The sequence below is a fragment of the Strix uralensis genome, chromosome 27, assembly GCF_047716275.1.
Source record: "Strix uralensis isolate ZFMK-TIS-50842 chromosome 27, bStrUra1, whole genome shotgun sequence".
Taxonomy (NCBI): domain Eukaryota; kingdom Metazoa; phylum Chordata; class Aves; order Strigiformes; family Strigidae; genus Strix; species Strix uralensis.
The window spans coordinates 2,257,552-2,273,167 of NC_133998.1; the positions used below are offsets into that span (position 1 = coordinate 2,257,552).

General features: G+C 56.5%; 1 protein-coding gene across 1 annotated transcript; it reads right to left on the bottom strand.

Annotated features, from left to right (window-relative positions):
- Window positions 1–183: 183 nt before the first annotated feature.
- On the bottom strand, window positions 184–10,975 carry LOC141935307 (AN1-type zinc finger protein 5-like). The gene is made up of 7 exons (XM_074851413.1): window positions 10,835–10,975; window positions 10,053–10,334; window positions 8,759–8,932; window positions 7,188–7,281; window positions 6,325–6,443; window positions 4,574–4,684; window positions 184–2,781 (listed from the first exon to the last, which is right to left on the bottom strand). Exons 3-7 carry the CDS (start codon window positions 8,907–8,909, stop codon window positions 2,633–2,635), a joined length of 624 nt encoding a protein of 207 aa, XP_074707514.1. The 5' UTR covers window positions 8,910–8,932; window positions 10,053–10,334; window positions 10,835–10,975; the 3' UTR covers window positions 184–2,632.
- Window positions 10,976–15,616: the final 4,641 nt, after the last annotated feature.

The following is a 15,616-nucleotide window of genomic DNA, read 5'->3' on the forward strand; positions in this document are numbered from 1 at the left end:
GCTACCGCCTGTGTGGGAAGAGAAACCGGGAGTCTGGGTGCCAGGAGCGGGGCGTACCAGGCACGGGTAGTTATTATCCATGGAGCACCCGAGGCACAGAGCCCCGCAGCCACCCCAGAAGAGCCCAGAGCTGAGCTGGCGCCGCTGTGACACATCCATGCCCATAACAAACCACCCACGGCATCCAGCAAACTAGACTGTATTCATATTTACACTTATGAAGAGGAAGGAAATAAAAGGGAACAGGTAGGTGGTGGAGAAGCAGGCGGCTGTCCCTTTGCCACGCAGGCTTTCCCGCTGCATCCATGGGAGCTGCCTCCCCTCCCCTGGGGCTCACGACCTTCGTGTGAACACAAAGCAAGGGGTGGTTGCAATTTCTCACAGCTTCCTCCCCCCCCCCGCCCCGAGAGTGACGGCTCATTCTCAGCCAAAACCTCAATGGTAAAACCCAGCCTCGCCACACCCCACCGGCATCGCTCTTACTGCCCGGGTGTGTCCTAGCACTAAAACGTGCCGCCACTCGCGTGCTCCAGCCGTGGCGCTGATATTACCCAGAAGCAAAAACCTGAGGAAAATCCCTCCGCGATGGGCGAGCACTGCTTTTGTTGAAATTGGATAGGAAAATCAAAACCTTTGGCATGATCCCCCCGCAATCACAGGGACAGAACTGCCATAAGCGGGGGAGGAACTCGGCACTTGGAAGCAGCTGCTGATTTCCCCCGGCTGCCGGTTCGGCCCCTGCGGCTCTGCTCTCTGCCGCCCTTGGATGAGCCGATGCCGAGGGAAACGCTTCCAAAGCGTGGGACAGCCACAAGTGGGGCAGAGGCTGCTGCTTTTCCCCCGGGACTCATCTGGGTTTCTCTGCTCGTGAGACCGCCGAGAGCCTTGTGGCTGCAGCCCCGCTCCCGCTGTTCCCAGGGAGGGGAACCCCCGGGGCAGGCGCAGACCCTGCGTGGGGCAGAGGTGGCTTTTGGGGCGCCCCACGAGCTGCTGCCTGCCTTGCGCTGTGCGCCCGAGCCCTGCGTTTCCCTTTCTAACAGCCCAGAGCCCTCCACAGGTTTTTTCTGGAGCACCACTGAGCCCAGCATTTGGCTTTCCCTGCACCCCAGAGCCCTCCACGAGCGTGTCTATGTGCACCCCAGAGCCTTCCAGGTGTCTTTTGGGGCGCTCGAGTCCTCTGAGCATGTTCACTGTACCCCAAAGCTCTCCTTTTGCCCCTCCTTGCACCCTGGAGCCCTCCCTGAGTCTCCCAGCACCCCTGAGAACTCCAGAGTCTTTCAGTGGGCCCAGAGCCGTCCAAGTGCCTCTCCCTGCTCCCCAGGGCTCTCTGTGGGCTTTTCTGAAAGCCCCCACTTGTGCTTCTGGGCACCCCAGGACCCTCCTTGTGACTTTTCACGTACCCTGCAGCCCCCCACGTGCCTTTCCCTGTGCCCCAGATCCCTCTGTCCAGCTTTCCAAGTGTCTCCTGGGGATCTGGCCCTGCCTCTCGTCCCACAGGGACAAGCAGCGAGGCGGGGGAGCAGAGCAGTTGGGTGGCTTTCCCGAGCCAACGTGCTCGTTAGGGGAGGAAGGTTCTCACTGAGTATTAGCGCAGCCCATGGGGAGGAAGGGTCCCCCCCCCGTCCGCCTGCGAGCAGGGACAGGAAAGAAAGCAGAGGTTTGGCGATCTGAGTTTTTGCACAACCCTGATGAGAAAGAATCGTGTAAGGCAGAAGGCAGGGAGCAGAGGGGAGAGGAGAGGCGCAGGCACCGCTGGGTTACAACAAACCTCGCTTGGGAAGCAGCCAGTGGTTATTCAGGGGGTGTTGAAGCATGGGAGGCTGGTGCAAGGGTGTCCCGCAGCCCAGCCACGTCCCTGGGCGCAGCACCTGGCAGGCTGGCTCCCTCCCTGCGGCGAGAGGCACGAGGCAGCGAGCGGTACTTTCCCAAAGGTCCTGACCTGCGGCTGGAGCGTGTCTACGTCGCTGCAAGCCACGAAATAACTTCACTGTGCCGGTACTCTGCTGCTTGACCATCCCGGTGCTTCAACAACAGCATCTCAAAGGGAAGGGAGGGCTATTGGGGGTGTTAAAACTACAGAATCATCTTTTCTGCGTCTGAGAGCAAACACCTCTCCGGGAGCAGAAGGCAGCATTGCTGCCCAGATTCCCCAGCTCCCAGTTTTACATCCACCACAAAGAGACAGTGGGACAGACGGGAAAAAAGTCCAGCAGCTGCTCACGGGCTCCAGCCATGAGTCCCAGGCAGTTTGCAGGACTCGGGAGCTGCCGCCTGAAGGGAAAAGCTGCCCGGCAGAGCCCTGCTGCCTGCGCCACGCAAACCGCCCCGGCGGAAGACAAGTCTGAAGGTCTTAACACTGGAGCAGCGGGGTGGGACGGTCCCTTTTCCTTTGGGAAGCTGGTTGAGAACGGATCAGCTGAGCTGTGGCTGTCAGACAGGAGGGGAGGGAGAGACGGAACGCCAACTGTCTGCCAAAGAAGTGCGAGGAGTCCCTGTGTCTGGGTGCTGGTTTGTGTGTGCTGCTGGAGTCCCCATCGCACCACCGATGGGGCTGGGAGGAAGAGGAGGAAGGCTGGGAGGAAGGGGAGGAGCACCAGGCCACCTGGCTGCAGTTCGAGCTTCTCAGCCCCCTTCACAACTTCTGGATCTTCTCAGCGATAACGATGGGGTTCTCCTTACGGATCTTCTCGGCAGCTTCTGCCTTGTAGTCGTAGGGGCAGGCGTGCATGTCGGAGTACCGGTGAATGGCACAGAACAGGTTCCCGCAGCGGCAGTCGAAGCCTGAAGGGGAGGAAGAGCAGAGAGACAAAGCCGCGTCAGTCCCCGTCCAGCCGGACAGGAAGGCGGCAGGGCCCCCGCTCCTTCCTGCCAGGCCAGGAAACTCCACTACTGCAGAAAGAGGGTCAGCAGAGGGAGGGGGCTGCCGTCCCCAACAGGCAAAAGGGAGTCTCAGGGTGGGGAAAGCTCACGAGTGGCTCTTTGCTCTCCTCTGGCTTAGCAGCTCCCATGAGCGCACGCGTGCTCTGGGCAGCCCCAGCTGTCACGGCAGTGGGAAATGCTCCCATAGCAGCTGCTCTCCACGCTCCCCAGGGACAAGGGACATGCCGGGGACTGCAGAGTGCCAGATTGCTAATCCAGACCAGGCTCCCCAGGCAGCGAGCAAGCAGCCTGAGCTGGAGCTGAGCCCTCCGAGCCAGCCTGGCTCCCCACGCATCACACAGCAGCATCTGGGCTGACCAGCAGTAAGCCAGCAAAGCAGAAAAACCTTCACCTTGTTAGGATCGCTTTTGAGCTATTTAGGCTTCAAAATTCATAATTTAGTCACTTCGCTTGGAGACAATGCTGTTCAGAAGTGCTGCTGTTATCCCAGCACACAGGGAAACTGAGGCAGGGAGGGGGTTTGCTGCAGGGCAGCAGACCAGCTCCCCACCAGTGAATCACACTCTTTCCAACTACAGGCCGTACAGACCACAAACACCTTGCTACGAGGTGTCAGTTTACTCCTATTTGAGAAAACTCATTTTATCCTAAATGCCCTGAATTCACAGCTCTCTACAAGTCAATTCCTAAAGGAGAGGAAACTTCTCACAGTTTGAAGCTCTTAAGCAAACACTCATCCAGAAAAACAATCCTCCCTGCAGATCTGAAGGCTGGGCACAGAGTACCCTGACCAGTCTTGGGTTTATAAACCCAGATTTATTCTAGGACAGCGCCCTCAAATCTCCAGGCAACTTTGGGGCCCACAGTGCCAGGTGCTGGGCAAACCTCCCGGGCCAGACTCTGCCAAAGCAGCTGACATCGATGAAAACAGAAGCGTGTGTGCAGCCCCTGGCTGCTGAACGCACAGAGAAGGCCAAAGAGGCGAGCGCTCCGCTAGAACAGCGTGACCTGCACCTCTCCAGAGTTAACTTCTTCCAGGGAAACACTAAATGTTTTTATTAACAAACCACAGCCAAGTTAATTGCTTCACTTTCCAGGGGCAGTTTTCCCACTGATACCAGTCACCTGACACCATCTCAGTACCTCTCTCTTCAGCTTTGCAGGCTGAACGCTGAGAGCCATCCTGCTCTCAGGAAGCTACTGGTGGAAGTCAAGTAGCATTAACAAACGGGATGAGTCTTGGAGTGGGATTTTCAGCGTGGGTCTAACTCGGTTCATGTCACTATTATGAAAGCTCTACTGTTGACTTGAATAGGAGCAGAATTAGATCCACAGTGAGCACTGCCTTTGCTTCTAGAAGCAGCTTCTGCCAAGCAGCAGAAATAACCCGAGAGGCTCCATCCAGTTCCACAACCCTGCACCCCAGGGCTGGCAGGGACCCCGACAGCGAGCGGCAGATTCCCCAGGCTACGCCTCGGACAGCGCTGTTCACAGGCCAGAGCTCCCCTCCCACCTTCCCTGCAGCACCCCGTCTTGTGGATGTAAAGTACTTTTCGGAGGGGCACCTCCAGCTGCTGCCCCACGCCGACCCTCTGAACCCAGGCAGTACCGCAGCGCAAGCAGATCTGCTCACAGGGCTATGAAACCAGACTGCTTAGGCCACCGGCAAGCTTTCCCACAGCCAGGGTCTTACCAGTTAGCCCTATCTTCTTCCGGCAAGTGAAGCAGCGATTCTTCTTCTGTTTCGGTTTTTCTGAAGCTGTCTTGCCCTCAGCTGTGTTCTGGGATATTTCAAGCAGGGTACCTGAAACAGAGGCAAGAGTTTTGCTACTCTTCTTGATTAACCAAGCAACACATTCGTTTTATTACAGGAGCTGCTTAAGGCCCTAACGATTCTGGGTCTGTGCCAGACACCTCTGTGTGCACATTGCCCTCACCGACACACCCCAAACTGTGAGATTTGCCTCGTTCCACAGAGATCTACACCTCACACAGCCTCATGTTTTCTCTCTGTTTCAAATTCTTTAAGTCCAAGGCTCAGAAACACCAAGGAGATATTTAGCTAAGGCACAGGTAAGGTACCGTGATGCCATTTAGCTCCCGCTCAGAAAAGGTAATACTAAGTAGAATTACCTGGTGCTTGCCATAGGTTAAGCATGCATCTGGGTAGTGCTTAGCTGATGTACAGTAACTCAACTGCACAGCTGAGCCTGGAGTTAATCTTTGCAGGGGAAAAAAAAAAGTTAACCCCTTTTAAGTACTACTAATTATTTTTGCTGACTCTTATGTAAGTGTTCCTCGTATGTAGGTCTCAGAATGCTTTACACAGATACTCATCACTGTCTCTAATCTACCAAAAGGAAAACTGAGCTCTGAAAGCCAGATTGTTAAAGGTCACTGACGCTTAGCAGGATTTCCTACAGTACCTAAGCAGGTTAGAGAAGTCAACAGGAGGTAGAAACTCCAACTGCTAGCAGATACACACCTGCAATGCAGGCCACTGAAAATCAGGCTAAGGAGACAAACAGTCAGAGAGAGCTTTGTAGATCTGACCCTAAACAACTTTCTAAAAATCGCACAGTCAGGAGAAAGGGGCAGGCTCTTCCAAGCCTCTCTTTCACCAAACAGTCTCTCACCTGCCTGTCGTAAATTGTCTCCTGGGCTTGCAGGCAAGGAATTACCAAATCCAAAATGCACAGTCATGTGCAGTGCCTAGAGCCTGTTTTTTTAACAACCAATGGCTCTTGGGGTTTTTTTAGCTTTGAATGCAAGCAAACTGTCAGTTGAACTAAAGGCGAGTGTCTCAAACGCAGTGTCACTTGGTTACAGCTCCACTGCAACACAGCGGCTCACCCCGTAGCTCATCAGCTGGAGGATGTACCCCGCTGGGCATCGACACCCCTGCTCCTTTAGCACTTTGCAAACAAAGCGACAGCGCTAACGCTCCCCTCCGAGGGGCAGCTATGCCCCCCATCACACCGGAGGGCAACAACCAGGCCAGTAGCTGCCCCGGGGGCAGCATCACAAACACGTCTCCTCTCTCCCAAGAATACACTGGATCCGTCTTTCCTCCCTCGAGAGACGGCAGGAGCTGCAGGCAGCAACAGCCGTGCAGCAGGCTGTGGGCCGCTCCGGGCTCTCTGCCATTCACTAGGATAGGCGTCATGGAAGATTATCCTCCTGCCAGCGAGTCGAGGGCTGGCAGCTACTCAGCCCTCAACCCACAAAGCAATCTCTATCGGCCTGCCCTCAGGCACAGCATTTTCTCTCATCCCTGTTTTAGAAACAGACAAACTGTTTTCTCCTTTTGCTAGGTGTACCTTTACTGCCGGGGGGTAACAACTGTCCCCTGGAGTTAGTGGCCAGCATTGTACTTGCTGCTCAAACCGACTGGCGACACGGGTGTCATTCAGACTTCTGCAAAGGCCAAACCAATCAGTCTACCTGATGAGGAAGATGCTGTTGCAACTTCTTCTGTCTTGATGAATTCTTCTGTCTCATTGCTGTTTTCTTCTCGGGATATGCTCATGGCCGTCATCTGATGGGTCACAGGAGTCTGAGCACTGGGGGCATTTGCAACAAACAAATAAATCATAGAGCAGACACAAGTATTCTCTTTTGCTGAACAGTTATGTGGGGGAGATCTTCAACCCATAAAATTAATTTCATTATACTCAGAGGTAGCTCAGGAGTACAGCAGGCCAATTCCCCTTAACATTTGGGATCAAAGTTCTTTATAGACACAAATGGAATGAATCGGTAGTGATCTCAGTTTCCTTTTCCACCCAATTATAACTCAAAGGCAAGGCAAGAGCCTATCCAAACAAGTCCAGGGACAGGAAAACGGAGTTATGAGTCAGGACTGTAATGCAATGGTAGAGCTCAATGCAGTACTATCTTCCTTCCTATCAAACATGACCGAGGTCCCTAATCCTGCTGTCACAGCTTCCAGACTGGATCATCTCCAGGTCCTTTCACTTAGGACTGAGTTGAAACCAAACAGTTTAACACAGCTAGTGACAGACAAGCTCTGGCTCCAAGAGAACCAGGATGCCATTGAATTTACTACAGGTTTTAATTTATTTCTGACCCTCTGGTACCTGACTCTATGCATCAGTCATCATCATCAGGGACATCTCAATCTTCCAGACAAACCAGGGTCACAATGAACAGTGTTTGATCCAGCCCACTTTACAGATCCCCCTGGCCAGACGAAGGATGAGTCTCTGGTCCCCTCTGGGACCCCTGTGTCGCAGAGCTGGTTTTTAGCATGGCCGCAGATCTCCTCCCCCAGACAATGCCCCTACCTGGCTTTTGCATCCTCAGGTGTGGAGTCTCCCTCTGCACGCTGCCCTGCAATTGAATCTGAAGCCATGGGGCTGCTGTTGGGACCACTGGGTGCTACGAAACAAGATTACAGTCTTGGTAAACTCTTAAAAAGGTCAACAACTTCCTTGAGTGCTTGACAGCCAAGGTGAACGCAGGATGAACACTTTTAGCAGGTGTTAACCTCCTGCTCCCTACCAGGAGCTGGGAGGGCGCACCCCTGTTGGGATCACTCCCAGCTCCCCTATTCTTGTACTCTCCCCTCCGAATTTGTGCACAGGTCTCCGTGGGGATAACACACCAGGGCTGGATGGATCTCCCCATGACCCAGTACAGCTATTCTTACATTAGATCAGGAACGAGTCCTTGTATCAGGATCGTAACATCCCTCTGAAATCAGCTGCTCGTCTTCCTGAGAACTGCGGGCCTCGTGTATGGATCTGTTCAGCTCCTCAGGATCTGCGAGCTCCATTTTGAGGGATGAGGGTTTATTCGCAGGAGTTACGTGCTGAATGCCTTCCATTACTGTGTGGTTTTTTTAACATCTGGTAAAACCTGACTTCAGCCACCCATGACACCTCCATCATTCTTTGATTCTCCTTCTCTTCCTCAGCATTGCAAAGCAAACTCTGCATCAGCATAAATATCCTCCTATCAGTATAAACGAAAGTGCTGCAGTTACCAACGTACCTTGAACCCAATGTTACTTTGCAACTTCTCCAAGGTACAAGAACCAGATCCTCATCTGCTGAAAGGAACTGGCTTCAATAGAAACATGTTGGTTTATGTCAGCCAAGGATCTAAGTCGGGGTCTTTAGGAAAAACCCTTTGTCAGGAAGAGCTGTGTTCCTAATATAGATTTTGGGTGGGTAATTCAAGGGAAGCCATTATTAGACTCAGGAACAAAACTGCGGAAGATCTCTAGAAGGCGTTTCTCACTGATATTGCAAAGTCTGTACACAGGGCATCTGCACAAACTCTCAGCAAAAGAAAATCCTACTAATGATGGGAAGAGCACCCTTTCTGTGCACCTAGCTGCCTCCCAGATCAGTGATATGTCAGCTATGTTTAGCTGCAAGAAACAAACCTTTTATGTCACTGCTTTTGACTGTCAATGCTGTTAAGATAAGAAAATTATACAAACCCAAAAGGCCAAATTCTTCCCAAATAAAATTTCATTTCAGGGATTTGTCGCGGTTCCCAGCAGTCAGCACGTAACTCAGGGAGCAAGTAATAGCTAAAAATCTGGGCCACTGTTAGTGCAAATGCAGTTTTACAGCTCATTGGAAGGTGCTGACTGGGATGGGACTTCACAAACATCTGGGACTGGGAAGAAAACAACCGCCCCCCTTACAGGGAACAGAAGCGTGCAAAGGCTCAGGTCTTTGATTTAGAGGCTTGGGTCTACACAAAAAGGGAAAGACATGAGTTTTCTAGGAGGCAGTAAATATGCTGGCGGCCTGTACCAGTACCATGCTCTATCCCAGCTGCTTAACACAGTTTGCATCCAGGTACCCATTTAAGACAGATTTCTCAGACAAAAATCCTCTACCTGGGGGGCTTATCCGGTCACTGCTCTGCTGTCTCTGTAGAAACTCCTTATAGCAAACGGAGCACATCCCGTTGGTCCGGGGGCTGCCATAAAATCCACAGCCTGTGGTACACAACAGAGGCACCTGGGTTTGGTTTGTCTCCTGGGCCATCCTCTCTCCTGCAAGGCGCCAAGCTACAAACAGGAATAAAAATGAGACAGCTGTTAGGGCCGGAGAGCTCGTTCATTGTACGCTGCAGCTGATCGGGAAGGAGCACAAAGGATCCCGAGAGAGTCCGGTTCCTGCACGTGCACGACAACGCAATCCGAGTCCCTTGAGCACAGGACACCCAGGGCTCGTAAGCAGTCACAGGATCCAGGTCCTGGGGCCTTGAGCCATCCGGAGCTCAGCGGCCAAGAGGCTGCCCAGAACCAGGCTGAAAAGCCGACAGGAACCAGCTCCCGGACCTCCCTCCTCACACCACGAGGCTCCCTAAACTCCTGGTGAAAGACAAGCACATAAGATCCGAATGATCCGCTCTCCAATGGTAACAAGAAGTGCCATTGTAGCACAACTAATGACTCCTGCAAACACCGAAACAAAGAATGCCACTCAAACAGCCAGCAGCCAGCCTAATTAGTTACATTTTGCACTTAGCAGCATTTGTTTTCATTTCAAGCCCGTTTTACTTTTTTAGTTCTCAGGAAGATGATGTAAGCGATGCAAAAAAAACCTCCACTGACTCTCAGTTTTGACATACTCATATATTTCCCGACATATGCTGGTGTATAAGGGGAACGTTACCATAGTTAGGCCGGAAATATGGATAAGGTTTCTTATCCTGCGATTCTGGAACACCTTCCCAGGGGAAAGAGCAGACACACTGAAACCTACTTTTAAAATGAATCTTAATAATTTCTCTCTGCATCACACGCCCAGGAACCGGCCCCTTCCAGCCACCCGTGGTAGAGCATTTACCAAACTGCACTGCACCCCTTTAAACCAGAACCATAAGCAATAACTCCCAACAACAAATACCAATTTTGTGTGCGAACAACGCGGCCGCAGCCGGTCCAGCTTCGGTGGAGGACAAGGGGAGAGGACGTTTGTGGGACCACGCGGTGCAGGTGGCTCCAGCTCGGGCACAAAGACGTGACGTTCCTACTGGGAGTGCCCAGCAGCGATTCCCTTCTCCCAGCATGGCAGATGCACAGAGTATCCCCCACTTCACAGCTCACTCTGCCGCTTTCTTTCACACTCCTACAAAACTTGCTTCGCTGAAGGAATAAAACAATGGGAACATGAAATAATTACCCTCCCAGGAGCACTCCCGTGGGATGGAAGTGGATCAGCTCTGGTTTATTCTTCCTTGTCCTCAGCTGGGCGATATGAATCTCTCGTTCTGCGCTCGAGGCTCCCCTTGCAGAGCTCAGACCAGTGTTCCCATTACCAGGCCAGGAGTCCTTCCCAGTCCAAACCGATCTCGACCCTCTGGGAGTGGACCTGGCAGGCTGAATCCCCGCGGAGGGAACGGGCTGGGTAACCGCTGCCACACACTGACAAATTTCCAGGAGTTGCTTCTGATTTTGAGTGTCCCTGCAGAGAGAAGGCGACGACTGCTGCAACTTTGGAGGAGTTGAGCTCTCCCTCAGCCAGCAGCCCAGGGGGGAGCTGCAGTGGGAGCCCACAGCACTCGGCTTCACCGCAACACCGGCTGAAATGACCCGCGGGGGAAACCGAACCGCTGCCTCTCCCGCTGCTCTCCTGCACCCCGAGCCGGGGCAGGCCGGGCCGAGCCCGGTAACCCCCCCCCTCGGCCAGGGAAACCCGCAGGCCGCCCGCCCGCCCCCTCGCCCTCCGGCCGAGCTGCCCCAAGCCGCTGCCCGCTCGAAGGCCGGCGTTGCCCCGGGGGGAACGTCTCCCCGTGCCCGTGCCCGTGCCCGCTCCCGCCCCCCCCCTTCCCTCCATCCCGCGGCCGGGCCCCGCGTCCCGCTCCCCGCCCGCGGTGGAAATCGAGGCCGAGGCTTTGCGGCCTGCGCGGCGGCGGGCAGGGCCGGGCCGGGCCGGACCGCTGGGCCGCGCCGGGCCCCACTCACCGGCGGCGGAGGCGGGCGGCCGCCGGGCCGGGCCGAGCCGGCCGCCGGGAGGCTCAGGCGGGCGGCGGACAGGGCGGGCTGCCGGGAAACATGGCGGGCGCTGCCGGCGGGACCGCGGCCCCCGAGCGCCCTCCCCCGGGGAGGGCCCGGCCCGGGCGGGACGGGACGGGGCCGCCGCCTGCAGCCGCGGCCGGAGAGGCCTGAGTAGAGGGGCTGGGGTATAGGTGAGCCCTGCTATAGGGGAGGGGGCTGTCACCCCCTCTGGCTATAGGCACTGGGGTATAGGTGAGCCCCGCTATAGGGGAGGGGGCTGTGACCCCCTCTGGCTATAGGCGCTGGGGTATAGGTGAGCCCTGCTATAGGGGAGGGGGCTGTCACCCCCTCTGGCTATAGGCACTGGGGTATAGGTGAGCCCCGCTATAGGGGAGGGGGCTGTGACCCCCTCTGGCTATAGGCGCTGGGGTATAGGTGAGCCCCGCTATAGGGGAGGGGGCTGTGACTCCCCCCAGCTATAGGGGCTGGGGTATAGGTGAGCCCCGGCTATAGGGGAGGGGGCTGTGACCCCCTCTGGCTATAGGGGCTGGGGTATAGGTGAGCCCTGCTATAGGGGAGGGGGCTGTGACCCCCTCTGGCTATAGGGGCTGGGTTATAGGTGAGCCCCGCTATAGGGGAGGGGGCTGTGACTCCCCCCAGCTATAGGGGCTGGGGTATAGGTGAGCCCCGCTATAGGGGAGGGGGCTGTGACCCCCTCTGGCTATAGGGGCTGGGGTATAGGTGAGCCCCGGCTATAGGGGAGGGGGCTGTGACCCCCTCTGGCTATAGGGGCTGGGGTATGGGTGAGCCCCAGCTATAGGGGCTATAGGCTGTCACCCCACCTCCCAGCTACAGGGGCTGGGGTATAGGTGTGCCCCCGCTATAGGGGAGGGATTTGTGATCCCCCTGGCTATAGGGGCAGCATAGGTGTGCCCTGTCTATAGCTGAGGGGGCTGAGACTCCCCTGTGGGTATAAGGGGTGGGACACAGCCAGACTCCACTATAGAGAGGGGATGTGGGAGCCCCCACTATAGGGACTGGGACAGTCAGACCCAGGTTGTAGGAAGGGGGATGACACCCCTGTCCCCCAAACTATAGGGACTGGCATATAGTTATTCCTTGACTATAGGGGAGAGAGCTGGGACCTTTGTCCCCAGCTATAGGGGCTGAGACATTGGCTGGACCCCAGCAATAGGGCAGAGGACTGGGAATGTCCCCAGCTCTAGCCGCTGGAGGAGAGGGTGGGCAACAGTCTTCCCCCTCCCCAGCTATAGGGTCCAAGATGCAGCTGCCTCTACCCCAGCTATAGGAGAGGGGCTGGGAATACCCACCCACAGCTCTCGGGGCCGGGGTGAGCCGGCATTTCTGCTCCAATACAGAATTATTGACCCAAGCGCACACTCATTCTCAGCCTCAGCCCAGACTCTTGCCCTGCAGCCCGAACATCCACGGGGCGTCGCTGCTGACCCCGCGGGTCAGCGTTGCCATCCCAAACGGAAAGGGATGGTGGGATGCTCCAGGGATCTCCAGCTGGAAGGGATTCCCGACCGCAAACCATTCCTGCTACTCTTTTCCAAGCCCTAGATGATATATTTCTTTTAGTCAAAGCTTTGCTCAGGTGTTGTCATGACCCAGCTCGTCACGGGGCTGATTTGCCTCCAAGCTGATGTGTCCGTGCCCATGTCCAGGCCTCCCACCGCGCTCGCCAGTCGGCGATCGTAGGGTGCCCGGGGCAGATAGTGCCTGTCACCCAGCCGTGCTGGGGCTTGGGAAACAGGAGTAAAACCCCTCCTGCCAAGCCCTGATCAGGCGTCTCCCCACCGTCTCCCTGGCCTGGGGGGCTACAAAAATCTTTGTGCGTTAGCCCTAAGCCCCGGGCAGGCTGTCAGTGCGAGGCTTCTGCTTGTCTTTGGGTTGTGGCAGAGGCACAGCTCTGCTCTCGGGACGCCTTTCAGGGCCAGCGCAGAGGCATTTTCGTGCAGTTTGATTTATTCGCACTGGCCGGCATGGGAAATAAACTCAGCCGAGGGGCTGGGCAGGTCGCTGCCCGAGCATCCCCAGCCACCCCAGCGCCGGTTGCCGTGGGGCCAGCACGGGCGAGACCCGCTCGCCACGGGCCGTGGCCACCAGGTGGCACCAGGCTCCCACGGAACGGTGGGCACCCGCGTACCCCCGCATCCACGCGGCCCCTCACCCTGGTACCCTGCACCCTCCCGGGCACCCCTCGCCAGCCCCACACTCCTACCAGCCCCGCAGAGCAGAGTGGGTCTCTCTCCAGCACTGGAGCCCCACTTGGCTAATGAGGGTCACTTGGCTAGCGAGAGTCACTTGGCTAGCAACAGTCACTCGGCTAATGCGGAGGGGGCCCTGGGGTCACCAGCACCACCTGGGGTGCCCCTGGCCCCCGGGGGCTCTCCGTGCACCCTCCTGCTCACCAGGCCCTTTGGCTTTACAGAGACCAGCAGGATGGGAGGGGGGGGGTCAGGGTGGCTTTTGGGGGGGCAGAGCCCCCAGCAGCCCTGGCTGGGCAGGTGAAGCACAGGGGCTGCTCTGCGAGGGCGGTTGCAAGGAGACCAGGAGCTCCCTGGCTTTGCAGGCTCTGAGATCCCGCCTGTGGCTGCGGCAGCGCAGCAGGAGCAGGGGACACCTCGCTGGGAGATGAGGCCGTGGGGCGAGGGCGGCGGTGGGGCACGGAGGGCAGGGCAGGCCGAGCAGCGGGGCTATTAATACACATTTTCCCGTGATGCTGTGGCACAATTTTCAGAGCCAAAGCCGGAGGGAGCTCCGGGCTGACACAGCCTGGGTTTGTCCCTTCTCTGTTCCGCTCTCCCCTCGTGCCCAGAACCGCTGCGGGCACCCACCGCTGTCACTCCCAGAGCACCGGGACACGCTGCCGGAGCATCATCTCCATCTGCCCTTGAGCCGTGGCAGCGGAGAGGGGAGCTGCCTCCATCTCTGCCCACCGCCTGCCTGCATCAGCCCTCTCCCAAGCATCTTCTCTGCCTGGGTTATCTAATGACTAGGACAGAACATTAAATGTCACTCACTAAAGCGACCAAAGCGTCCGGGGAGGGAAGGGCTGGGTGAGACAGGATGAGAGAAACAGCAGCAAAACAGTATCGATTTCTAGCCAATTATCACTGTTATCAAAGCAGCGCAATTAAAGGATGAGGACACATTTCCAATACCCTGCCTGCCCCTCCGAGGCAAGACACTGGTTCATCAGCTCTGCTGAACACACGCGTCTGCACGCACGCAAGTACTTAACGTCTGCACACGCGTGCCCGTGTGCGCTTGCAGCACATACATGTGCGTGCAAACACACACGCGCAGCTGCGCAGGCGTCCTCAGCTTGCCAGCGTCTGCTGAGCTTGTTTTCCCTGCGGAGTTAATCTCTCCAGCCCGCTTCACTGTCTCGTTTTTCTGTGCAGCCAAGATGTGTCTCCATCTGGCTCTTGCTGAGACCAGGGAGGGTGGAGGGCCCTGGGGATGGCTGGCAAAGCACTGCCCGCGGCTCTCACCCAAAGAGGAGCTGGAGCCGCAGGAACTTGGCCCGTTTCTCATCCTCAGGGTTCTCCGTAAAGTGTTTTCTCCCCATATGCCCATCCCTCCTTCTCCCTCCTCCTCCCTGCTGCCCCAACATGCAAGGGCTGGCTCCAACCCTGCTGCACCCCAGGGCTCTCCTAAGCTGCCAGCTGGATTCTTGCCCTATGGGTATTTGGTTTCTTACACTCTTGCAGGATGAGCGTTGGGGTCACACAGCTCTGAATTACACTATTTCCATCCCATCGCTGGCAGGCAGCATTTGGGAGCACCAAAGGTGCCAGCAGGGACCAGACCCCCGGCACAAAATGTGTGCTGTGGTCCAGTGCGGTAATGTGGATTACGAACGGGCAATACCTGCAGTGTGGGGCTTGAGATGTGGCAGGAGCTTCACGTGTGGTTTCCAGCATCGGGAGGGGCAGACGCCTCCATGCCCAAAGGCAACCCCGAACCCAGGATCAATCTCTAGTTGAGCAGACCCTAAATCAGCCCCATCCCAGCCTTGTCCCCGGGGCTGTGCTGGAGCTCGAGAGCAGCATCTCCAGCAGCCGCCCCAGGAGATGCTCCCAGAGCGGTGGGCTGGAAGGAGAGGTCTGGGCTCAGGTCGTATTGCCTGAGGGGGAGTTTAAACAGAAAACCACAGAAGCTGACAAGGGCAGGAGCCCTGTGCTCCCCACCCAGCCAGCCACTCTCCTCCCACAACTCGGGAGCCCTGTGCTGGCTCTCACCACTGAGCATCGCCCCTTCCCCAGGGCAGGAGCAGGACCTGAACCCCAACACCCTGCCCTGCCCAACGGCCATCACCACCTCCCTCTCCCCCAGCGCCCACCCCCTGCTCTGCTCCAACCTTGCACAGCTAACACATTAACCTAGTGCTGCGCCAGCCCCAGGCTGCAGTGCCCCGCGCTCCCTGCCTGCGTGACACACATCTGGGGAAGAAGAGAGGTGTAGGGGGGGCATAAAATCCTTTTAATAGGCTCAGTGGGTTAGAAACCCCCTTGCAATTACCACCTTCTCCTTGTCCGGTGCACACAAAGGACTCTCCGGGGCGCTGGGCATGTTCCTGACAAACCCAATGCAGCCGCAGAAGCCAGGAGGAAAGAACGGACGTGGGAGCCCTTTCAGACGCTGCTATTTGGTTGCAAACTGCTTAATTTCCTGAACAAAATGATATTTTTGTTGTTGTTGTTTTGATGGAAGGACAGC